The sequence below is a fragment of the Mustela erminea genome, chromosome 3, assembly GCF_009829155.1.
Source record: "Mustela erminea isolate mMusErm1 chromosome 3, mMusErm1.Pri, whole genome shotgun sequence".
Taxonomy (NCBI): Eukaryota; Metazoa; Chordata; class Mammalia; order Carnivora; family Mustelidae; genus Mustela; species Mustela erminea.
The window spans coordinates 157408777-157434796 of NC_045616.1; the positions used below are offsets into that span (position 1 = coordinate 157408777).

The following is a 26020-nucleotide window of genomic DNA, read 5'->3' on the forward strand; positions in this document are numbered from 1 at the left end:
AGAATCCATTTCCTGGGTCTCTTTTCATTGTTCAGGGTTCTCAAGTTCATCGAATTAAAGCCACTTCACATATAGAGCATAAGGAATTTTTCTTTAAGTATTGTTTAAGCTTAATTGTTTCATTGTCCAGGCTTTAGCAATAGTAACTGTTACATTGAGCTGACCATGTTTCTTTTTTCCTTCCCTCTCTCCCTCCCTTCTTCCTTCCTGCCTTCTTTCCAAAAGAGAGAGAGAGAGAGAGAGAGAGAGAGATCTGTTTTCATAAACTTCTGAAATTTCGGTGAGACTAAAATTCCAGAATCCCTCCAAAAAGAAATTCGTTCTAATCAGCGACCTTTTCCTCAGATCCCTGACAGTTCACTCTTGAGTGCTCACTCGGTTTTCTCCGATGTTTCCCCCAAAGAGCAGCAGAGCCATTAGCATAAAGGTCGCGAGCAACAGCCCCATCTGCATGAATTATTTTATAATGCTTATCCAAATGCATCCATTTTTCACAATGTTGCATGTCGTGTATCATCTCCAGCTGCTTTACTAGCTCAGGAGCATAGATATAGGGGATTAAGTGAAATAAATGACAGTATTTGAAAATACTAGGCTGTTACTAATGTGAATCTTACACTGTGATCATACAAGGTAAAAAAAAAAATGAGTCAAATCTATAATTTATAGTGTCTTTGTGTTTGAATTTGAGTCTTGATATCTTAAGGAAACACGGGACAGTAATTCATGGTCTCATTTTGAAATTGCTTTAAGCAAATTATCTGGCTGACTAAATCATTTTTTTATATTTCTGGTTCTTGACATGGAGTCCCTTTACCCGCCTGCTAGAGCTACATGACAAAGATCACAAGTCCCACAGATTGGCAGGGTTAAACAACAGAACTTATTTTCCACTTATTTCTGGAGGTTGAAGTCCAAGGTCAAGGTGTTAGCAAAGTCCTGTTTTGCTGGGGCCCCTCCCTTTGGTATGCAGATGGCCATCTTCCTGATGTGTCCCCACATGGGGATGCACCTGCCTGTGTCCTAATTTCCTCTTCTTGGAGCCTGTAGGACACCAGTCATATGGATAAGGGACCACCCATAGGACCTTATTTTGTGTCAATTACTTAAGGACCCTAACTCCAAATATACTCATATTCTGAGGTGTTAGGAATTAAGACTTCAACATGAATTCTGAGGGGACACATTTTAACCTGTAATACTCCCTATCTTATTAGAAGGCTTACTTTCATAACAAATGGGAGATTGTTGTACTTGACCATCTCTATCAAGATGCAAAATTGAATCTCCTTAAAACGATTCAGTCCATATTAGTAAGCAAAGTGAAAACTGAAAATTAGAAAAATATTAGCTATTCGTCCCCAAAGTTGAAAATATGGCTAATTTTCAGCCAGTAGTAACTGAATAATGAACAATAGAGTTCACATTATGTAGAGCTAACATTACGTACAGCCAGTAGTGGTTTAAGGGTCTTGTTTTTGCTTTTAAGCTTTATTGCTTTTATTGCTCTTTTGGGGGTACCTGGGTGACTCAGTGGGTTAAGCATCCAACTCTTGATCTTAGCTTCTCAGCTCAGGTCTTGATCTCAGAGTTCTGAGTTCAGGCCCTGTGTTGGGCTCCACATTGAGCTTGGAGCCTACCAAAATATTAATTAATTAATTAATTAATTAAAAGATAAGTTTAAGTCCTCTTGTTTTGACGATTGCACTGAAATAGGCATTTTTGTCATCAGATTATTCTCTTGTTTGCTTCCTGAGCTTTTGGAAATGAGAGTCCCAAGCCTAATAGAGAAGTCAGATCAATTCTGGGCCTGACACCACTTACACATTAGTTATCTGTCTAGTGAATTCTGTGGTAAGCACATGTCCATAAATCATAGCTTCATCTTTGTCTTGATTAACAACTGTCGCTTCATACACCCCTTATCAGTCCCCCTGACCTTTCAGGAACTCATAAGCTGTAGTGATACTGATGCACTCTTACAGGGATTGCATCTTACCCCTTCCATACTTTTTTTTTTAAGATTTTATTAATTTGTTTGACAGACAGAGATCACAAGCAGGCAGAGAGAGAGAGAGAGAGGAGGAAGCAGGCTCCCTGCTGAGCAGAAAGCCTGATGGGGGGCTCGATTCCAGGACCCTGAGATCGTGACCTGAGCCGAAGGCAGAGGCTTTAACTCACTGAACCACCCAGGCGTCCCGCCCCTTCCATACTTTTAAAACAGAAATAACCAGCACTTGATTGGGAAGAAGAGGATCTAAATTCTTGCCCAAGAACTTTGACACTTATTAACCTTTCTGGGCTTTGCTTTCCTTGCTGAAAAATTCAAAATAATGTTTTATGTCCCCTCCTTCTCTAATGTCCTGGGACCGTTTAGAATTTTAATTCAGAGAACACGATAATACAGGTGCCTGGGTGGCTCAGCTGATTAAGCTACTGCCTTCAGCTCAGGTCATGATTTCAGAGTCTCAAGATTGGCTCCCTGCTCCGTGAGGAATCTGCTTTTCCCTCTGACCCTCTCCCATATCATGCTCTCTCTCTCTCTCTCTCAAATAAATAAAATCTTTAAAAAGAAAAAAAGAAAACATAATGATGATAGACCATTGGCAGTTACAGGTGGCCCTTCCAATGGGGTCTCTCATATTTTCTCTATGGACTTGTCTTTTTAGTTTCAGAAAATGAACTGAATTAGGAAAGTGAAGGTGGTCTGTATTTTCCTATTTGTACATCAAGCTGCACACCTGTACTACTCTTTCCTTGTTAGCTTAATTGTGGTTTTTTTGTTTTTTTTTGTTGTTGTTCATGTTAGCTGTGACTATTGATTGGATGGTAAAATATCAGTCATGTCACCCACAACTTTTCTGTCTGGGAGGTCCCCAGGATCATATGTTTTTTCAGAAAAGTGATACTTTTCTCATAAACTACACTCCACCCAAGAGTAGGGACTAGCTTGAGCCCTCGTTAGAATGAAAACTCTACAGAGCAGACAAAGAACAGGAAGGAACCTTCTCTAATGGTTATGATTGCTTTGTGGCAACCCATAAGTTTCTGCAATGATCTGACAATGATTGAATTCTCTCTCACAGGACATCTGTCACTTGCTCTTGGATAGACTGTCAGCAGGCAAAGCCAGGTGGGGAGATGAGGAGTGGGGCCAGGTTTAGTCCCAGGGCTTTCTTCCCTAGCTAGCTAATTGTGAGCTATTAACCTTTAGAGATCTGGGTTATCTTACCTGCAACAGGAAGCAGTTAGACTAGTACACGGGTGTGGTGTGGAGGGGACCCCTTTATTTAAGGGAACTCATATGGCAGATTTCAAATGTGTAAGGCCGTCCGGTGAAGCTAGTCATGCTATGGGTGAAGTGGACAGTTCATGAAGTTCATGAGGATGAACTTAACGCCTGTTTGGGGGAACAGGTGTCCACCTGGCTGCCTCGGGCAGCACCAAGGACAGCTCCGTGCATCTCCAGCCTGTCCAGTACCACAGCTGTAGCCTCGGGGGCCTCCTGGACGCCTCAAATGTGGCTGGTCTGAAATAAAGCTGGATTTTCAAGACTTAGCCTAAAATGAGGCAAAACATCTCCATATTATATTAATTACATGCGATAATTTTACATCTTATAATATTTTGGATACAGTGGGTGAAATAAAAATTGATAATAAAAATCAATTCACCCATTTCCCTGTTTGTTTTTCCTTTTTAAATGTAGACACTAGAAAAATTTAGAATTACGTGGATTGTAATACATTTCTCTTGGATGGTGTTGGCAGACAACCTCTCTCAGTCCCCACCTGTAGGCATATGTGCTCTCGAAGCTTTCGTGGATTTTAATCATTGTTGCTGCTTCCCCAGGGGCCATGAGCAAGTTATCTTGGTCCCAGGAAACGTGGTAGGAATTTGTCCTGGAAGCTCTTGTTACCACCACACTGTATTCTAAAAATACTTTTTTTTCACTGAAGGCAAAATACTTGCTTTTTTACTACTGAAAACCACATTTATCTTTGTTCATTTTTGTTCTCATTTCATTTACTCTTCCCGTGAAGTGCTCAATACCTCACCTGCTGTAGAACATTTTCCTGTAGGGTGGAGGTTTGTCGGGGGGGGCAAGATTTGGGGTTTCATGGATTATTTCTTGGGTCTGTCCTTCTCTGGGGGAATTTCCTTATGTCCTTCTCCAGTAATGCTCCAGTCTTCTGAGAAGTTTTTCATAAATATTTTCCCCCAGCGGTCCCTCATTCATTTCAAAATTAAATAGATGACTCCTTCATGTGAAGATGTTCCACATTTGAAACCATTTTCTTTACAACCTTCGCTTTTTCCTTTGGTCATTTTCCTAAGGCTCGGAGTATTGAGGTTGAAAGGAGTATCTCCGTGATCACAATCCTCCAGTTTTACGTCTTGTGTTTTCTACCTGCCGTCAGAGTCACTTCTGGTCTTCAGTGATATCATCAGTCACCCACAGAAATCAGTATCCAGACTGTTTGGATGTGCATTCTGATGACTTGGGCCCTAGAGGGTTTTCTTACCACTGGCAGGCGTGTTAGTAAAGCCCCGTACTTGTGTGGAGTCAGGTCTGGTGACAGTGCTTGCATGTCCTCGTTTCATGCAGTAGTTGTCGCTCTGATTCCCAGAAATACCACCTTCTGAGTGTCTGTGGCACTTCTGCTCATCTTCAGGCACGTATGTGAGTTTGGCCCTTGCGCCTCACTAGACAGATGGTATACAGGCGCAGGGACGTCAGTCATCGTGTTTGCCCTACTGTGTGCCTACATCGTGGTCCGTAAGAGATGTTAGTGTGGTCCCAGTGACCAGGGGAACACGTGCCCCCCGAAGCAGGTGCCTCCCGAAGCAGAGGCCTCCTGTGCATGTCCTTCCTGTGGGCATCCGATGGCAACTCCCATTGGATCAGAATGTTATCCCCAACTGCTTAAGTTTTATGACTTATAGCTGAGTTCATGGAATAAAAGAGAATGCCTCAATCTCCTTAAAGCTTACCTCTTCCTACTCAAGACACTGCTTTCTCAACAATAGCTTTGAATTAACATTTACTTTGGAATTCCTGGTTACAGTCTTTGATCCCTGTTCATTAGATGTCTGGATCCCTTACAAGAAAGTGCACCTTATCAGAAAGACTTATCAGTTCTCAGGGCACCTGGGTGGCTCAGTGGGTTAAAGCTTCTGCCTTCGGCTGAGGTCATGATCCCAGGGTCCTGGGATCGAGCTCCGCATCAGGCTCTCTGCTCAGTGGGGATCCTGCTTCTCCCTCTCTCTGCCTGCCTCTCTGCCTACTTGTGATCTCTGTCTGTCAAATAAATAAATAAAATCTTAAAAAAAAAAAAACCCTTATCAGTTCTACTTCTGAAACTCAATGAAGTAAGAATAATCATGCACGGACACTTGACCCTTGGGTAACAGGGAGCTAAGGGCACCCACACCCTGTGCATTTGACAGCCTGCATATGACTCTTGCCTTCCCACAAACCTCACTACTTAGATCCTACCTTGGACTGGAAGTCTTGCCAATGATGACAGTCATTAACACATACTCTGTGTTAGATGTAAGATACATTGTATTCTTACAATAAAGTGGGGCAGAGGAAAGAAAACATTATTAAGAAAATCATAAGGGAGGCACCTCTGTGGCTCAGTGGGTTAAGCATCTGCCTTTGGCTCAGGTCATGATCTCAGGGTCCTGGGATCAAGCCTGGCATCAGGCTCTCTGCTCAGCGGGGAGCCTGCCTCCCCCTCCCCCTCTGCTGCTCCCCCTGCTTGTCCTCTCCCTCCCTCCTTCTCTCCACTAAATAAATAAAATCTTTAAAAAATGAAAGTCATAAGGAAGAGAAAATACATTTACAGTATCTTACTGTGGTTATTAAAAAAAATCCACATGTAAGTGAACCTGCTCAGATCAAACCCGTGCTTATTAAGGGTGAGGTGTGTTCGCTACATCTTAACTAGCTTGCTGAGATGATCAGATGAAATGTGGGTGTAATAAGGTTGCCAGATTTAACAAATAAAACACAGGATATCCAATTAAATTTCCATTTCAGATAAATACAAATACTACTGAGTAGGACATACGACTACCAAAATAATTATTCATGGTTTATCTAAAATTTAAATTTAAGTGGGCAGCCTTTGTTTAATCTGGTAACTTCCTTTGATATAAACATACTATTTGTCCTGCTGAAATGAGGCCAGTGTAAGTTACTCAGTATAATAGAGAATGGAATTTCCATGTGATTATGGCTATTCATGTCTTTCAAGTACTAACAGCCATACCATCAGCTTGGATTGATCTTAAAGATCTCACAGTAGCTCTGTCTCTCCCACGATGCACCTGGCTTTCAATCAGGGAGACAAGCTATCAAAATGACTCTCAAATTTGTGTCTACGACAGACTTTGTAGTTGGCACTTTTTAAAAAAAGCAACTGTTATGAGCGTTTGCGCCAAAGCAGGGCCATTCCTGCGTCTGTGTTAGCTCCTCGGGGACCTGACCCACAGTTGACAGAAAGTGCCAAGTTCTTCTTTTCTTGTGAATCATCAGAATTTTAAAGAACAGTTGAGAAAGTTCTAAGCACTTCTTGTGTTAAAAACAAATAAAAAAATGAAACAAACAAAGAATCCCCCCAAAACAAATGGAAACTAATCTTGAAAAGTCCCTGAGCGGACAAAGCTAGGTTCGTCATACAAACAAAACATAATCTGCTTCTTCTGCGAGGCTAACTTGACCTGGGTCGTTTCTTGCTTATGCCTCTGAAAATCATAAGAAAAACTTGAGCTGTGTGCCAAGGTTGATATGAGGCAACCCTTAACCAATTGCCTATTATTTAAGAAAATTCTAGTATTATAACCGGTCACCGTGAAGAATAAAGTCTCTGACTTTGTAAAACAGAAACCCCAAGCCATCTTCCGCGCGATGGTCCAAGTGCTCTGGGCTCCTGCTGCCCTTCGCCGTGTGCACAGTAAACGTTTACGGATTGCTACCTCGATGAGTCATTGCTTTTACTTCTATTATTTCTGAACTTTTGATACTGGCATATTTTTTTTTAATCCCTTCCCTGCAAGTCACTTTGAGTAGAGTATTGAATTTTTGGTTTTGGGGAGGTACATATGCTTTTATTTTTAATGGCAAATTTTCAGAGTTAATATTTTATCAGATGAAACCAATTAAAATGATTTTCTCTGTTCCTGGTTTGCGTATGACACTTCCGCTGACATCTCTGCGTTTGGGGAAATAATGTTTCTTGTTTCGCCTTCACGCTGACTGAATATTAACCGGGACTTTTTCTAGCCAACGCACAGATAATAATGATGTTCCCGTTCCTTCTTTCCACACTTTTGTCCGCACTTGTCGGTGAGTTTCTCACCCAGCGTGTTTATTACTCTCCACAGGCCGTAGCAGCAGCCACTCTGCCTACATCAGAGCACGGGAGTGACCTAGTGTCTGCCCCCCATGGTGCTTTGGTCCAGCACAGAAGCCACAAAACAAGTAAACGAGTAATTAAACTCTAATACATGTTATAGGGGGGAAGCAACAACAACAAATTAAGTGCTCTCTGGGAGCGACCAGGGTGCCACTGTTTTTTGAACAAAATCGATGTTTGCCCCTCATCGGTTTTACGGGCCGGGCCAGCCTCTGCCCCAGAAAGAGACAAATGCCTCTTCCAGATGCTTGTTCCAGAGCAAGAGCTTCCGCCGTGTGTCGAGTGATGAGGAGAGAATATTCCACTGGAACTTGAGGGAGCATGGAAGGTCGGTTGGCCGCCTACCGGGCCAGTGGCAGCTACTGGGAGTTCTAGAGTCTCTGCTGAAAATGCTTAAAAGAGTGATGTCATGTCAGTGTCATGGGATTCGGGAATGTTGCTCCTTCAACCCGTCCCTTCTCTTTTCTGAAACACAGGATGACCTAAGCTTTCTTTTTCTTTGTTTTGATGTACTCCAAGGAGAGATAGATCCCTCAGAATTCCAGGAGTAGTTTGCAGTTCAAAATGCATCTGTTTGTAGCAAAATGATGTGACAGGGAGAAGTGTCAGCTGTCAGTGTGCTACAGGGTACTCATATCTCCGGGGATAAATGTGGCAGATCAATATGCAGCGGGCCTTAAACGTACACAGTGTTCCATGACTCAATTTAAAAAAATTTTTTTTTGGACTACAACTATGATACTCAGTCACTCATTTAAAAAATGAAAAGAAGCCTGGGTGGCTCAGTCAGCCAAACATCTGCCTGTGGCTCAGGTCAGGATCTCGGGATCAGGTCAGGTCACGCTGGGCTCCCTGATAGGCAGGGAGGCTGCTTCTCCCTCTCCCTTTGCCCCTCCCCACTCCCTGCTTATGCTCTCTCTCTCTCAAATAAATCAAATCTTTAAAAAAAATTTTTTTTAATGTAAAGAAAAGTAAGTGGCCCTGGAGAGAAAAAGAACAAGACCTAACTGTGCCCCCAAGAGAGGGCAGGGAGCAGGAGTGAGAGACAAACAGTGAACGAACGCCCTGACCTGGGCTTCACATACACCCTGGGAGGAAGCATCTACCTGAGGGTGTGCAGAGGGGCACAGGGAAGCCCCCATGGCTGTCAGAGCAAGGACACAAGGACAGCAGTCTGAGGAAGGTGGCCGGGTGGCCCCTCTGGGCAGAGAGCCTGTATGTGCAAGGCTGGGGCCTCTCGGGCTCGTGGAGCTGTGGGTGCCCTTGTGCCCAGCACGCGGAGAGATGGAGGTGGGAGGGAGTTCTCGGGAGACTTGGGACCATGGTAGCATCTCACGTACAAGGTCTGTGGCGTGGTGACTTGCGGGTCCTGACGCTCACTTCAGACACAGGGGAGTAGAGCGAGTCTTCTGGAAGCATCCAGCTGAGGAAGGTGCACTCCATCAAGGCAGCAGGGTGTGATCAGAATGAGAACAAAGCAGGGACCGGGGAAAGAAAAACTTCACTGAAACAGAGGTTCCTGCAAGGTCAACTCAGGTCCACGTGGGCTCATCCCGGCACCAAAGGCAGGGGGAGCTTCAAGAAGCTCCTTGCTTAACAAGAATCTGGATAGAGTGGGGGAGTCCCAGCAGAGGCACAGACGGTGGACAAGCCCATGGATCACACTAAGTTCTGTTGTCTGAGGTGCTCAGCCCCATGGTTGGGTTTGATCCCATCTGCTAGAAAGCGATACACCACGTGCAGAAATATGCATTGAAATGTTTTGACCAGGGGCACCTGGGTGGCTCAGTGGGTTAAACTGAGGTCAGGTCATGATCCCAGGGTTCTGAGATCAAGCCCCGTGTCAGGTTCCCTGCTCATCAGGGAGTCTGTTTCTCCCTCTTCCTCTGCCTGCCACTCCCCCTGCTTCTGCTCTCTCCCTCTGTCAAATAAATAAATGAAATCTTAAAAAAAAAAAAATGAAATGTTTTGACAAGTGATGGCTATTCCTTTAAATCAAGTCCTTAAACATCTCTTAAAATTTGTTTTTCCCTGTGGTTGTCTAATAATTTGAGGTGCTTGTAAGCATGTCGACAGTTGAACTATTATTCATTTGGGTGGGCCTCTCAGACTAGCAGTCCGTCAGCAATAAATAACAAACATCGATAAATAATATAAATAATAAACTTCAAGGTCTTTATTCAACTGTTGAAGAGCACTTTGTTCTGTAATCCACATTTCCCATGACTCTTGTGTGTCAGTAGTCCAAAGATGACGACTTTCCTACTGGACTCCATCTGCCCCGTCCCCACCCTGTCCCCACACTCATCCTGGTATCGCTCTAAAATGTCCTTGTTTCGGGATGCCTGGGTGGCTCAGTTGGTTAAGCAGCTGCCTTCGCCTCAGGTCATGGTCCCAGGGTCCTGGGATCGAGTCCCACATCGGGCTCCTTGCTTGGCAGGGAGCCTGCTTCTCCCTCTGCTTCTGCCTGCCTCTCTGTCTGCCTGTGCTCGCTCGCTCTCTCTCCCTCTGTCTCTGACAAATAAATAAAATCTTAAAAAAAAAACAAATTTAAAATGACCTTGTTTCATTGCAAGGGTCTCTCAGTTAAGGGCTCCTATGAGCCTCTCTGCCCACAGGGTGGTGGCAGTCCCTGGTTCCCGGTCCTGTCCCCTGGCTCTGACGATGTCTTCTGTTGTCACAGAGACATCTTTGAAGGGCCTTCCAAAGAGTGGCCGGGGCCTCTGTGCTGGCACTTCCGTCCGCTGGGGCAGACCTCCTCTCAGGGTGTTGCAGTTGTGACATCTGCCCTGAAGTCACCTTCCCTGAAGCTCCTATCTTGTCCCCGTCATGGCTTGATGTTATGCCCACTTGTGGATGCTTGGCTCTTTGAGCAGAGGGGGACCCCCGAATCACTGAAGTTGAATTTCCCACCAGCTGGGAGCTGTGGTCACCAAGTCCAAATTCAGTTGACTTTTGTAGTGAAGACATACACATTTTCTTGCACACTTCAATCTGTGAGATGTTCATTTGTTAGAATGTCTGCTGCCTGCTGTATAGGCTGCCTCTCTGTCTGTCTGTCTGTCTCTCTCTCCCTCTCTCTCTCTCTCACACACACACACACACACACACTTTCCTCCAAGACAGCCCCTACATTTCTTGTCTTCCCAGTATATAGCGTCATTCTGTTTATGTCTGAACTATCTCAAAACTAAGACAGTTACCCAGGCAGCTGGAGAGAAAATTAGGCAATGCTTTACTAATACCGCACACATTATGATGAAGTCGATTCATAATCAATAAGGATTCCCTGGAGATGTGCTTCCGGTATACTTTGTGAAATAAATTCAGGATAATATACGTCTCCACGTGTATTTTTCTCTTGAAATGAAGCATTCTAAGTCTCTGAGGACTTCCATTGGGCATGGAAAACTGAAACATATTCCTGTCCAAAGTCTTCTTGAGATGTATGGATTGATAGGAAGCCTTGAAGCCAAAGGTTCTTGATTTAATTCTGGTTTTGGAATAACTCCCTGGCCTCATTCTCTGTATGTGCGGGATGAGAATTATAATGGTTTGAAAAATCAGGATTCTGCTGGGTTGATTAGAGGAGCCTGATGATGGCTTCAGGAGGTGCTCCTAGTGGGTTGGTGTCTTGCCCTGGGCTTATAGGCTGACAGCAAGGGCCTCACCCTAGTGCACCGACAGCATTAGTGTGTGCTTTGGGTCTGTGTCTCTGACACATGGCATTGGCCATGCTGTGCCTCTCCCTGGCTGAAAGGACACTTCTCCGTGCTCTTCACAGCCAGTCCAGGGAGATGCCTGGTTGAGGCCATACTCAGAGCCATGCTTTTATGAGTAGGTGAGCACAAACACACAGTGAGCAGAAAACCTGGGCAGGGAAGAGACCAGGCTGGGAACAGACGTTCCCTTGTACGGGAGAGAAGAATTGGGGACTTTGAGACAGAGAAGGGCATCCCAAAGAACACGCATTCAAGAGAAAGAGGAAAGGGGCTTTCTAGACAGAGGAGGAAGAGAGACAGCAAAGGATGAACTTATAAAGCAAGAAGGAAAAGGTGTGTTCCTTGCTGTCCTGCATATCTGTGATTGTCCATCCCATCATGTGGTGTCTGTCCTGGCTGGGTGACAAGGTCAGCACCTCTCTCTGATGCTAGGAATCCAGGATAATCTCCTGCAGAGTCCTCTAATGGGATGGAGCTGTAGCTGGCTACTTGGAACCTCAGGAAGCTTTCCTGAGCCCCAGGTGTCTGCACTTGGAACTGGGTGAGGCATATGGTGGCTGAGAGGTTCTCGTCACCAGCTGCTTGCTAGCCTTGTACCCGCTGCTGGCACCTGCCCCACCTCCAGCACTGACCACTGAACAGGCCTGGGGTGGGATACGGGTGTTGGCATTTGTAAAAGCCCCTCAGATGATCCTGTGTGCAGCCAGGCTGGAGGAGCACGGCTGCTTAGGGGAGGAGTGACTGGTGAGACCTGCTCACCTTGTTTTGCTTTTTTCCTCCCTCATTGCCCTCCCAGATTACGGCACCATTAAAAAAGTGCGGGCGCCCCTGGCCCCGGCTGCTGGCAGCTGTTTGCTGGAAGAGATCGAGCTCTTTCCCGAGCGGCGGGGACAGCCCATCCGGAGCCTGCAGATCCTTCACAGCCAGAGCGTCCTGTTCGTGGGCCTGCAGGAGCACGTGGCCAAGGTCCCGCTGAAGAGATGCCCGTTCTACCGCACGCGCAGGTAGGGCATCCCCGGCAGTTTATGGCTTCAGGACCTGAACATTCTTGTGAGCCCTGCATCCCAGGGTGCAGAAATGTCGATGCAAACTCATTTACTGGGCTAGGAATAACCCGCCAGTATCTGCAAAGGAGGGGCCATGTTACAACATATGTAAACAGTTGTCAGGGTTAAAATAAACTCTTCTGTGCGTGATAACACTTAGCAATAATGCTCATACTTGGTGTTCCTGCATTAATCTACGAGTTTATTTTTATAGAAATTTATGTAATATACGCAGGATCCCCTCCCTGGGGCAGTTCTCATGGTACTGTCCTCAGCACCAGCTCTCTTGGGACACTGCCTCTCTCCTGAGCCACCTTCCCTTACCCCTACTCAATTCTCATTGGCCATGGGGTGTCCACTGTGGACTGCAGTGGCCTTCAAAGCTCAGTTTGGGTAAGTGCAGGCCCAGGTGGTCCGGAAATGACAAGTACTAAGTACACTATACACCTGACCAGCACTTGAATGTTGGAATATTGCATGAGGGCTCTGACCCCCAACAAAAGATTGCCCTTGGGGAAATAATCATCTAATATGGTCGCAGAGGTCAGTGATCTCAGTAACTCCACCCCCCAGTGCAGTCTGTAAGGGCAGAATAGGTATGGAAATGGACTGTTCGGGTATATCACTCACAGATACCACTCACACAGGTCATACTTTCTCAAACAAGGTTCCCCATAGCCTGGGCTTTGGGACTCACAGACTGGCAGTCACATGACAGACTGCACATGCTATTTCTTGACCTGGTCGGTAAAGTATTTTAGATCTCACTTTTTCATATAATGTGAAAATTGCTATAGAATCAAATGGGATAATGCATATGGTCTAAAATTTAAAACACTCTGCAAAGTGGGCGTTCTCTTGTAGAAGTGAGGTTTTTGTGTATAATAGAAACCATTACAATATTCCTTTCTAGATGGTTCTAGGCAATGAAATATATGGTGCCTCCTTTGGTATCAGGGTGTTGAGGGATATTGTAAGGGACCATCTCCCTAACGATGATGGTTAGCGGTAATGCCGGGGAATGATAATAACAGAGCGATAAGTACCAGCAACTATCTTTTATATAACACCTTTTTCTTAAAGTTAACCGTTGGATGCTTGAAATTTTTTCTGTTTTGGGTTCCCTACTGACCTGGTGCAGGAATGATTCTGCCCAGTTGCTGATGGTCAGTGGGTGACAAGGAGACTTGGGATCTTGCCAGCAAGCTTGTCGAAAGTTGGAATGCCCCTGGAAAGGCCCCAGTCTTCCAACCACAACCCAGCGAGCTCTGACTTGTCATGGACTTTGGGTGGGGGGGTGCGGCGTGACACCAGATAACACGCAGGAAGACACAGGCCTGTGCTGTATGTGCAGTGGGTCTGGGGCCAGAATGAAAGTTCATGGCTTGCACGATAAGGCAGCTTATCCTTTCCATGGTACTTTGCCTTGTTGAGTCAGGATCACAATAGCCCAGGTCCTTGTGACCGCAACCTGAGAAGCTAACTCCTGCGTCAGGTCTGGGAACCGAGCTGTCACAGCGCCCACCTCATCTCCTGCACCACCACACGTGGAGTCCAGTCGGGAAACCACAGGAGCTGGCCACCACCAGGCACAGCAGCCGGGGAACCATTCAAGTTCCCCTTTCTCCTACAAGGAGAACAAGGCCACTTGTCTGTCTTCGTCATGTTTTGGGGAGGAGAAGATTAACAGTTATATCCAGAGCTGAATCTCCCTGCTGTTTTCTTGTCTACCCACTTGGAGAAGAGCCTCGGGAAATTAGAACTTTATTGTAAATGGAGAGACTGTGGAGTTCTGTGTCCCCACACTCAGAAAGGGCTAGATTGTGTTTGACCCTCAAATATTCCATTTGAGAAAAGAAAAATGCGAAGACTCAAACCCAAGCATTTTTGTGGATTCTTTCCATAATGTTTCTTTTCCATGCTTTTCTAATAGAAAGACAAGACTACCTCCCCCGTTAACACTAGCTGGAGAAAAGTATCCATTTTTCAGAAACTAATATCTATATGACCAGATTTTTTTTTGATGTGTTATGGGGAAATTTTTTTTTTTTTACAAGAACAATTTTAATTTTCTAAAAACATGACTAAAGAAGTACACTGAATAGGAATAGGAGAGCAATTAACAACTGAGCAATAATTTCTTTGTTCAATATATATTCCATAGTAGAGTATAAGTAATTTCATTCCTTATTAGAAAAATCGATTTTATAAATGAGTTTTGTAATGCTTAACAAGAAAAACTGAACTTAACTAAAGTACCTGTCTCCTTCCAAATCATATTCACATTTTAGAAAAAAATTTTTTTTTAGTATTCATTTTTGAAAGGCCATGCACAATTTGATGTCTCTTAAGATGTTTATAAATGATAATAATTGATAGAGTCCTGTGAGTTTCTTTTACATATCTGGCTCTGTGCTAGCTCTTCCCGTCATTTCCTGTTACCACTCTACCCTGAGGGTCAAGTCATCTGTCGTCTCCATTTTTAGATGAGGAGATGGGGGCTCAGATGTTTGGATCCTGCCAAACGTACCAAAAAGGTCACATACCTCATTCAATATGAAACCCAGGTTCAGGGCTGGAGCTCTGACCCCAAGGTCCAGGCATTGTCTTATAGTTCACTGTGCTGCCCCTGGGACAATGAGGACATCAGTCCAGCGGTCAGGTGTCAGCAGAGACTAGCTGCTGGAGAGGCCTAGAACAGAAACTGGAATTCTGAGCACCGCATGCCAGGCCACATTTCATTCAGCCCATCCGACCATGAACCCAAACTGGGGCTTGGTCTCTCCCGGTCTGCGCAGCCTCCAGCGTGGTGCCCAGCTCAAGACAGGGCAGTAAACATTTATCAGATTTACAAATAGGTAGTACCTTTCCCCTCTCTGCTATTTTGCTTCATAATCTATAAAGTTAACCTAAATTCTCATGAAACAGTTAAACTGTTAAAGGGAGTTAAACTCCCTTTGCAGAAGAGTGTAGTGATATAAAGCAATAGCTAAAGGATCAAATGCCTCTGGGATTTAGGTGTTTGTTGTTTCATTTTTGCTTAGTTTTAAGAAGTAATTGAGGAGAGAAGAGAGCTGGAATCCAGGAGCATCCTTGTCCACATATAAAATAGAAGAGAAGTTTTGCTTTATAAAACTGGAGGGAAAGATGGAACCATTAAGAAAGAGATTGCCTCCATTTGTGAATGGGTGTCTAGCCCTTAATTCATTTAGCTTGTAATAATGTCATTTAGTTAAAGAAATTAACACTCATTAAGAAGATTAGTATGGCAGTTAGGTTACTGCAGAACATGTCTTGCTTGAAAGAGCAAAGTTTGAAAACGTGGAGCTATATGTCAGCACCTTTATTAATTAAATATCATCTACAGACAGTGTCTGTCTTGCAGGAGAAATGCGATGTATAGAGAGAAATTGCAGGATCCCCTAAGGTCTTCCAGCTTCCAGCAAGACAACTTTAGCCATTCAGTAATGAGTCACATAAACACTCGGAAGGAATTTTGACATATACTCAATTTACAAAGTAAATATTCTCCCTTCAAAATGAATTTGATATTTTCCAAATCTCAATGTCTTGAGTTTTTGTTTGCATTGACTTTGGATTAGCTTCTAAAGACTGTGATTTTCCTTTGTTAATTCATTCATAATATATTTATTGACCTTGATACGTGCCAAGCACCAAGTGAGCCCCCGAGTGTAGGATGACGAATGAGACACCCTTGACCCTGTCTCCATGGGGCTCAGAGTCTAATGAGTAATTCTGGCTTAAATAAAATCTCCTGAATATCTATTGTGGATTTGAGCCAAAGGACCTTAGAATTACCTTAGACGTTATCCCAAAATCAATTTATCATTAAAATCTGATCCTATAGTGTACCAGGACCTAATCTTCAGGCCTGACATCCTGTCCAATTATTTTTTAAGCTATATTTGAATCACAGCCAGTGTTCCAATCTTAAATTTCTAATAGTAAGAGAATTAATCACTAGTTATCATCTATTTATTGGATGGAATATTCACTCTGTGGATTTTTCTGAAGCCAAAAAATGATGACTATGAAGATATATGCATTATGTGATAATAACTGAAAAAAGCAAAAAGCAAAACAGTAGTACATATATGCCATCATTATAACTTTAAAAAAATAGGAGGAAAAGACAAAGTACATTCACCAACATCTAGTTAACACACTGTAAGAGGGGCTTAGCTGAAATGCTATTTTTTTAGTGGAATCACAAGTTAATACCTCCAGGTCCTGAGTAGGTCAGAAAATGAACAGTTAAAATGTGGTAGATAGAGATGAGCATACATAAGCTTAACTAGTGATTTATGAAGCATAAGTCATACCACTGTTTTTTCTGTAATAGGGAGAGACACAGATTTTGTGGGGGTCTGAAGCTTATACAGTTTGGGAAGGGGTCTTGCTAAGGAAAAGAATATCACAATTATGGATGCAAAATGTCAAAGACCAGCCTTAGCTCCTTAACAAATGTGAAGCAAAGAAGGTTAAGCTTCCTTAGCTTCATGGCAGATCCATCTTTGGCAATGATATAAACACATATTTTGATTCAGGTTCACAATAAAAGCAAAGAACATTTGTGAACACCATCTTGTAGAGATGTCATGAGCTGCTTCTACAACAATGGGATTATGAGTATATTTTTTTCTTTTTCTTGATCAAATCTTTTTTAAATATGTACTTATTTGAGAGAGAGAGCAAAAGAGGAAGCAGGAGGAGGGACAGTGGGAGACAATCTTCGGGCAGACTCCCTGCCCAGTGCGGAGCCTGATGCAGGGCTTGATCCCACCACCCCGAGATTTTGACCTGAGCCAAAACCAAGAGTCAGACACTTAACCAACTGAGTCACTCAGGCGCCCCTCTTGGTCACATACTTTAATGTAATCATATCATTGTTTCCATGGAGAACATAGTTTCTAAGAACAAGCAAGATCACTAAAAATATTCCATAGGTCAGATCTACTAGGATAGGCTCTCTGCTTTCCTTGGTGATGCGTTAGCCAGCCAACAGTTTTGGGTTCAGCTTTCTGTTCAGTTTCCTCACAGAGCATGTTTCTGTTTCCTAAATGGCAATGTGTGTTCTAGTCACTTGTATAAAGTCAGATAATTGTTGTCATTACCAACATTTTGTACCTCAGCTGAGTTTGAGAAACACGGCCAGAGAGTTCACAATAAGTAGATGTCCACTCCCCAGCTTCCAGCTTCCAGCTTTTGCACTCCCCGGTTTAAAGCTGGATAGAGAACTCTGTGGGTAAGCTTGGGCTGCAGCAGTGCTCTCGACTCCAGATCCTTGCACCTGAGTTATCCTGGTCAGTAGCACCTTGGCTTTTATATACCAAGCTTCCCTTAAGCTTTTTATTTGCAGCATAATCCAATGAATTAATGATTCTTAAGGAAATAACCAACCCCATGTGTCTGCTAAAGTGCTTGTGTATGGAAAGATCATGAGCTTCAGATTCAGGGGGATCCTAGATAAGCTTTTACATGGTGTGTGATTATAAGCAAACCACTGAGTGTGGTACCAGGAGCACAAAGACAAAGAGCATATAATGGGTCTGGGAGATGGAAAGAATTCAGTCGACGATGGTTCCTGCCCCTTCCTGCTTCCCTAGTCTAGTCAGCTCATGTAGGTCCTGCTGAGTTGGCATGGCTAGTGAATGGTACTTCTTCACGCCTTGCATACTCGTTGAAGGGTTAGCTTCAACTTTTCTCTCTGTCCCAAGTAGAATTAAAAATCAGACCTAAGAAAAGAAGGGGGGGGGGGGAGAGGAAGGAAGGAAGGAAGGAAAAGAAGTGATGGAAGAGGAGAAAGGAAGGAAAGAGAGAGAGGAATGAATGAAGGAAGGGAGGGAAGGAAAGAAAAGGAAGAAAGGGAGAAGGGGGGAGAGAAAGAGAGAAGAGGCAAGAGAGGAGAGAAAAGGGGAAAAAAAAAGTCAAATAGCTCTTGTATATGTGCTTTGCCTTCTTTGTCGAGGTATACTACGCATTGCCTCTGGCCAATCCACCTGGACCTGTCAAGATTTGCTTTTTTGCCTTTAAACCACTTCACTTTGAGAGGTACAAGGCTAGTCAGGCCAGACTCTGCTCCTGGTACTACATTATGTCCTTGGCTTTGGTCTGTCTGGCAAATACATTTTCTGGCAGTTTGTGAGGCTCTACCCTGTCTTACCTTCTGTGAGCATGGCTCCATTCAGTTGGTAGGAGCCTCTGTCAGGGGATATTCATTAATTCCTTGTCCCAAGTCCCCTGTTGTGTCATATATCAATCTACCCAGGGAGGCTAAGATTCAGGCAACTGATGGAGGGAGATTGGACAGGGCCAGGCGTAAGGAGAGCCAAGTGCTGACCCTCCTTGCTGCTGTCACCAGGTTGGGGAAGGCACCGGGGAAACCAGAGTAGATGCCACCCTTGCCAGAAGTGCTCTGCTCACACAGAGAGAAGTTCTTCCCTTGGACTTGGCTGCGTTCTCACGGGGGATTCTCTGGCATTGGCACTTAAGCCTCATGACTCATTCGTGGGCAAACTGTTAAGTTGGGTGAATTATAAGGAGTCAGCGTAATATAAATGTTTTCTTTGGACTTACTGTCTTCTAAAGCTTTGTGTAAGAGTTTAGGTGTATTCCTTGACCCCTTGGGCATCCTTCAAGTATAAATGACAACTTTTCGTAGTCTCCCGTGTCTTCTGATTCTGCCTATGAAACCCTCATCTACTCAGCCACAGCAGGGCTTCTCTCAAAGAAACATGAGATGGGCAAAGAGTAAGCATGTCTTCATTTTTCTCTGATTGGCGGGGGAGGCGAGGACACTGTGGCCCTTTCATTACCTCTGTTCTGTAGAGGAGAGAACATAGAATACCAAAAGTGCAGACTTTTCATTGAATGAAGTGACCACAGATACTTTTCTTTCCTTCTTGGGCAGTTGGACACAGTGTTTTCTGGTCCTTGTCCCCCCCAGTGACTTCAACATCCCTGAGCTGCAAAGGGCTCATGTTGGTTCATCAATACTCCATGTGTCCTCTTTGTCCTGGTTTTGGTCCTTGAGCACAGAATTGACAACAGCTGAGTCTGCCTTCCCTGGACAGCTTCATCCTGGGGGCACACCTGGCCTCTGCAGAAAGACATTATGTTTGTTAAAAGACAAATTTCATGACAATTGAGATCCACCGGGAGGGTAAGAGAAACAACTCAGGTGCCGTATGTGACAAGTGGGGAAGTGGGATTGACTGTGTCATGTCAGAAACTGAAGCTGATGGCCCAAGTTGATGACAGTTGCTAGACTCCCAGGAGCACTCCTGTTTTGCTTATTTCAAATACTCTTTACTCTTTAACTATTTCTTTCTTAGTCTTGGTTTTCCCAAAATGCTTCATAATATGAGTATCAGTCTTGTTCAGTTTTTAAAACAGATTTTTCAGGAAAATTTGAGTGTTATATCCACCTACCAAGATTTTAATGAAAACCACTCACTTAGCATTATTGGCAATACATATCAAATATTCTAATTGCATATTAAAAGCAAATTTAGATGTAAAAAAATCATTGTATTTAATCAATATCATGTAATGATAAGCCAATAATGAATAGTTTTTTAATATTAAAGTTAGTGACTTATTGAAATTCTAGATCATTAATTTCATCTGCAAATCATAATATATAACATGAATTACTATGAAATGTCTTTAGCAAGTGATGCATAATAAGTATAAACAGGTATTTTTTACCAGTAATTATATCTTTGTTTACTTGGCATGTGTCCGAAATTTTAAAATGCCATTACATTGTAGCTGTATCTCAGTTCCCCTTGGGAATTACAAATTAATCTTCTCGTAGATTTCACAACCTGATACATGCTATCCACCCCCGCCAAATTTTTCCTGCCTAAGCAAAACACCAACATTTTATTCACATCAGTATGCTTCCAAGGAATCCTAAGGAAACCTCAGCCCAGCCATGCTGCTCTGCTCCTGATCCTGGTCATGCCACAGACACGCGACTCTCTCGTTCCCTGGGGCCGTCATGACCAGGCATTCTCCTCTCCCTCAGCTGAGCTCCATCCAACTCCATTCAGAAGGCAGCCTGCACACGCCATCTTCCTGGAATCCTTCTGCTCTACCTCTCAGCCCTCTCAGTCCTGTCGCACCATTGTCTGAGCTTCTCACTTAGTAGTTAGCCCTCCCCATGCTGTCGGCAACATTCATGAACGTACTCTGCCTTCCTTGCAAGACTGAAAGTTCACTCTTGGTCTTGGTGTCTTCAACACATGGCATCCTGCGAGGGAGTCAAAAATATCATTGTGAATCTATCCAAATGTGCAGCTAAAATATTTTGCACTACTTAATAGAAAGCAGTGTGGCGTGTCACATTGCCTGCTCAAATAAAGAGCTCATGGCATTTTCAGATTTAGTATTTTTGGTCTAGAATGTTTTCAAACACCCCAGAACCCAGAATCATATTGTAAGACACAATTATGTTTAGAGATTAATTAGAATAACTGTATGTATCCCACCCCCCAAAATGCCTTTTTCTGATTTACTACATGATATAACTTAACCCTCAAAACAGTCCTATGAGGTGATTATTATCTCTCCAGTTTCGTGGGAGCAGAAACTGAAGAAAGTATATGTTTCAGGTGGGTTCACCAACTGAAAGACGTGTGGCTCTCTTCCAATGCATTCCTCGAACAGTGTCCTGTCTCATTAGAATTTTTTCAGTCTTATTTCTAGTAAGACAGTGTTTTTATTGCAAATCTTAAAATAAAAGCAGATTCAGAAGTACAGAGTGACTTCGGTCATTAGGAAGAAGACAACTCCGATCGTGTTAGGAATTAGGGCAAAGATCATTCATGAACAGAAATCCGTCTCTCCCACTACTATCATGAGGAGAGTAGAGATATGTTAAGTAAATAGACACGCAGTTTTTGCACAGTATTTTAAAGTTTACAGCACTTACTAGGAAACCCTAAATCTTGACCAGACCTCCCGGGCTTTCTGCCCATTCCTCTCCTCAAGGTTCCACCGAAGTCTGGCCTGCATTTATCTCACCCTTTAAACTGCCCGAGTTCCCTCCTACCTCAGTGCCTTCCCCATCCCATGTCTGTCTCGCTGCCGACTGTTCTGATTTCCTAAGCCATGTCAAACGGCTCACTCCTTTTCATCTCACTGATGCCAGCTTAAATGCCACTCCCTGGGGTATTTCCTGACCCCAGACCCATCCATCCAAACAGAGTTTCCCTCTTTGGGTTATTCCTTTGGAAATGGTTGTTGCCACTTTTCAGTGTTTATTTCCTTTTCCGAAGGGTAAATTCTGTGTCTGCTTTGCTGTCCATGGTACCCCCACTGTTTTCAGGTTGGTTCACGGCAGGGGCTCATAAGTGTGCCCCAAATGAATGAATGTTGGAAATACGTAAAATCTCATGTTTAATGAATGCATTTTCTTAATATGGCAAAAATACTTAAGATCAAAAATAAGCTGATTTAATGAAAATTAGTATAACAGAAACAAGTCAGATAAAGACATTAACACTTAGATAATGTAACACACGAAAGGATTGTATTCAGGAATTATCTCCGGCTGCCTAGAAATACAGTAGAAGATTTTAATGAATATACCTCTTTTCCCTATTACCCAAATTAGCAAATAGCATAGCTGTAAACTTTAAAATTTGAAGGAAGCATTTAGTGAAACATTTAATATCACTGTCCCAGAAAAGGGAAAGTGGTTTATCCTTCTTCTAGAATTAAGGCCTGTGTCTAAATAGACCTTTAGCTCTAAAACATATTCTCAATAAATATGTTTTTAAATTAAACTTTCAGATTCTGACCAACATATTTTCTGAATTCAGATACTTTCAAATACCAAAGCAATATATCAAGTGAGAATAATCTAAGGTTATTAACAAAATGTGGAAAGTTTTTTATTAAAAAGATTCATCATACAAAGAAAAACATTTTCAAACTACAATGAAGAAAAGCTTCTTTCACGATGGCCATATTAATAAGAATTTGTGATTTTCCACGCCGTCTCTTTAAAAGACCCGCCTTCCCACAGCAAGGAGTTATGATCATAGGTTTTTCCTAAAGTATACTTTGGAGTAAAGGTAGGGCTCATTTGAATTTTGCTATGGCCTGAAATATTTTGACTGAGGGAAACAGACTTATCTATAAATGGAATTTTTAATGAATGGGTATTTATGCCTGGCGAGCAGTTTTAGTAGTTTTAAGGGGTAAGTGGAATGTTAAGAATGTGCAAAGCCCTCAACATTATGGGAAGAAAGAGATGTTTTTACAAGCAGCTTTTCATTGAAAACAGCTTCAATATCCTGGGTAACCCTGTGGCATTGTTTCGGTCCTGCAGGCAGATTTGCAAAGAGAAGCCAGGGGCAAAGTGAGGGGGTTGGTGGAATATTCCTGTTTTGGAAATTTTAATTTTTATCTAATGCTCATGTTGCTTTAATAAGAAGCATTAAAAGGAATTCAGGCCTTTTGAATCATTCTGTAAGTGTAGCTTTGTCCCGTTTGCTCACCAGTGTGAAGATGGGACCATGTGCAGAGAAGGGTTCCCATGTGTGATACCCACTGTGGAGTCAATCTGGCGGGGGGGCTCCGTAAGACATGGGCACTGTGGGTCAGATCTCACTGTGCCACCAAGGGACTCACAGCAGGAAGCAGAAGAGATCTTAGTTCTCACTGTACCCGGATCTGTCTCACAGTGGAGGCGTCTTCAGATTTCTAGAAACTTCCCACAAAATAACATCTGCATAGGGACAATTTGCTGACCCTGAGCTTAGTGACAATATGAGAAATATCTTATTTTGTAGATACGAAAACACACACTTCCCTGTCTTATACATTCACTGGTTTATCTTCCTCTCTCTTATTCCTTTAAAAAAAAATCAAATCAACTGTATGTCTTAAAAATGATGAGTTCTTTAAACTGAGAAATGTGAGATATGCTTTACGTACTATTAAAACAGGAATACAGGTCAAATTCTCCTCTAGGGAACTGATCATTGCAGTGAATTTTTATTTAAAAAACAAGTTATTAAAAAACATATTCCCAAACCTCAAGAACTAGAGAGTTTCAGAAGCTGATGCTCACACTTTGTGTTATAAAGTTGTGTTTTAAAAAGATGTTGTCTGAATTTGGTAGAAAAAGGAAAAAGAAACCATACACAGCTTCCTTATTACTTAAGTGCCAGGTGTGCTTGTGTGGGTATGAGGATTGGGAAGTTTAGGTTAAAAAATATATATATAGTTTTTTGTTTGTTTGTTTGCTTGCTTGTTTGTTTTAATTCAACAAAGGAGAGTTGCTAGAAATGCATTTCACATGGATCACAGACAAGGAGGCTAATGAAGTGATACTATAAAAGGATCAGAAGGAATCCTGAATAAATGTTTTTATGATTTTTTAAGTGTGGAAGTTCTTTCAAAATATGGCACAAATTTCAGATGCTGTAAAGGAAAAGATTCATAAACTTCACACCATAAAATTCTGAAACATTTGTAGCTCAAGAAAAACTGTTTAATAACAAGTAGAGAAAGTATTTGAAACATTACTGATAGAGGGTTAATTTTCTAATATGGAAATTTTCACTTGCAATGACTACATAAAAGGAGTGAAGCCAGTTACTCAATCAAAAAGAAACAAAAAGCAGGAATTGGTTACAAATAGGAAATTTACAAGAAAAGAAATACGGGTAATCCATCAATGTGCACACACACAATAGATTTTAATCTCACAACTGAACAAATAGATCAGAGAGCTAGAAGAGTGTTTTTATCTATCAGAAAGGGCTAAGTTTAAAAAAAAAAAAAAAAAGGCATCATCTAGCATGGAACAGGAAGGAAGAGTTCTCCTCCGAACTGTTGATTGGTACAAAATCATTAATACCTATAACTTCTACCTCTTCAATGCCGTGTATAGAAATTGATCATGTAGAAAATACATACAAATGTATACATTACAACCTTGCTTTTAAAGGATTTAAATAAATGTTGATTCTTCTAGGTAATAGAATACTGTACAGCCATATAAGGAATCAGGTAGAGCTGTATATACTGGCAAGAAAAAATGTGACAGTATATTTTTATGTGTAAAAAGCAAAACTGAAGGCTATGGGAACAGTCCCTTTGTGTGTGTTATATCTAACTCTACTCATTAACAAAATAAAAATATATATGTATATAGAGACGTATTCATGCATGAATGCTATTTGTGCAGAGAAAATATCCCCCAAATGAATAAAAGTGTGAATAGTACCTAGAAAGCATGTACTTTGTAGTAATTGTTTTGTCTGATTTTTTCATGTGCATCTACTGTATGCCTGGTAAGGTAATTCAGCAAGAGGCCCTTAGACTGGGGTGGCCCCAAAGCCTTGGTAGCTGACCTGGGCAGACTGAAACCAATGTCAGAGTCCCCACACTCGAATCTGGGAAAGTGAAACTTTGGAATGACCAATCCCAGTCAACCAGGCATTCCCAAATAAGGCCACCATTCAAGTTATAGCCAATCAAATAATTTCCTTGGGTTGCTGCCAAATCTTCTTCATAAAATTCTCTCCCCTGCCTTCTGTTAGGGGAGCCTCCTAAGCACTTTTGATTTGGGGCTACCGTATTCAAAATTTTAATGTGCCTCAGTTTACCTTGTATGTGACCACATGTATGTGGTCACTCACCATCAAGTTCCAACGAGGCTGTGGTGACAGGCAGCTGTCCCATGCCCCTCTCCACCCAACCTAGTCCTGCTGGGAGAAGAGCCAGTAGTAACCATCTCTGTTTGAACCTCTTTGGGTGGTAAATTAATAATAATTCCATAGTAACAATAAATAATAGTTTTTACCATTATTGCTTGATTTATTGCCTTTTGCGCCATCTTCCCCTGCTGTGGGACTTCAACTTCGTTTTTCTCTGCTTGGGTTTCTGCATTTCAAAGACTACATTTATGTCACTTAAAATAAATGCAGGAGCTAATCAAAGGATTGTATTTGTAAGGTTCTGTGAGGGTGGAATGAGCTAACGAGACCAGGTTCTTAGAACGGTGCTTGATATGTGGTGATCATATTTGATATGTTAATTGATTATTTTGTATCATTAATATTAACAATTTAATATTACTTATACTACCTCCTTGGCCCATGTTTGATAGTTAGACTGTGATTTCTAGACCTACTCTTGGTTCACTGGTAATCTGCTAACAGATTTCCCCAGCCTGAAGGGCCCCTTCCCTTTAAGAGGACATTAGCACTTTCGTGCTGCACTAGCCTGCCTTTCCTCTCTCTCATTTCCTGCACATCTGACCTCTTGGCCCCTTCAGAGAGTGAATTCTCAGGTCTTCAATGCCCTGCTTGCCTGTGGGGTCATCGTTTGTATAATTCTGGCTCAGTCATTGTCACACTGTCTGCTCCCCTCCACCCTTGAACACCTCTTGCCTTGACGACATAGGGCCAAATTCTTCATCTAATGATGCCCATGTGCTGCGTGAACTCTTTCACAGAGACAAAGCCAAAATAAAGTATCCACCATCTGCAATACTTCTGAAATAATGTATTGAATATATTGCAGTTGGAGCTATAGTAAGTTACTATTAAATTGAAATTTTTCATTTATGTTTAAGCTATGGAACCCAAAAGGAAGAGTTTCCTGTTTTATTAAATTCAGACTGACCATGTTGAAGGGTTTGGGGTATATTTGTTTGTCCTTGGGCCAATTTCTTAAATCTTCTGTGCCTCAGTTCTCTTATCAATGAAGTAAAAATACTATCTCCCTCATTAGAGTTAAGTGTCTAAATGATATAATAAATTGATATATTATAGTAGGT

General features: G+C 42.5%; 1 protein-coding gene across 10 annotated transcripts in view; it reads left to right on the forward strand.

Moving 5' to 3' along the window:
* The window catches only part of SEMA5A (semaphorin 5A), a 460606-nt gene that overhangs the window by 350327 nt on the left and 84259 nt on the right, over positions 1-26020 (forward strand). For all 10 annotated transcript variants that reach the window (XR_004284305.1, XM_032337782.1, XM_032337773.1 and 7 more), the window contains one exon: positions 11946-12153. Coding sequence is in view for 9 of the 10 variants with exons in the window: in XM_032337782.1 (XP_032193673.1) it covers positions 11946-12153 (208 nt within the window). In the remaining variant the exon portion in view is untranslated. The remainder of the gene's footprint in view (positions 1-11945; positions 12154-26020) is intronic.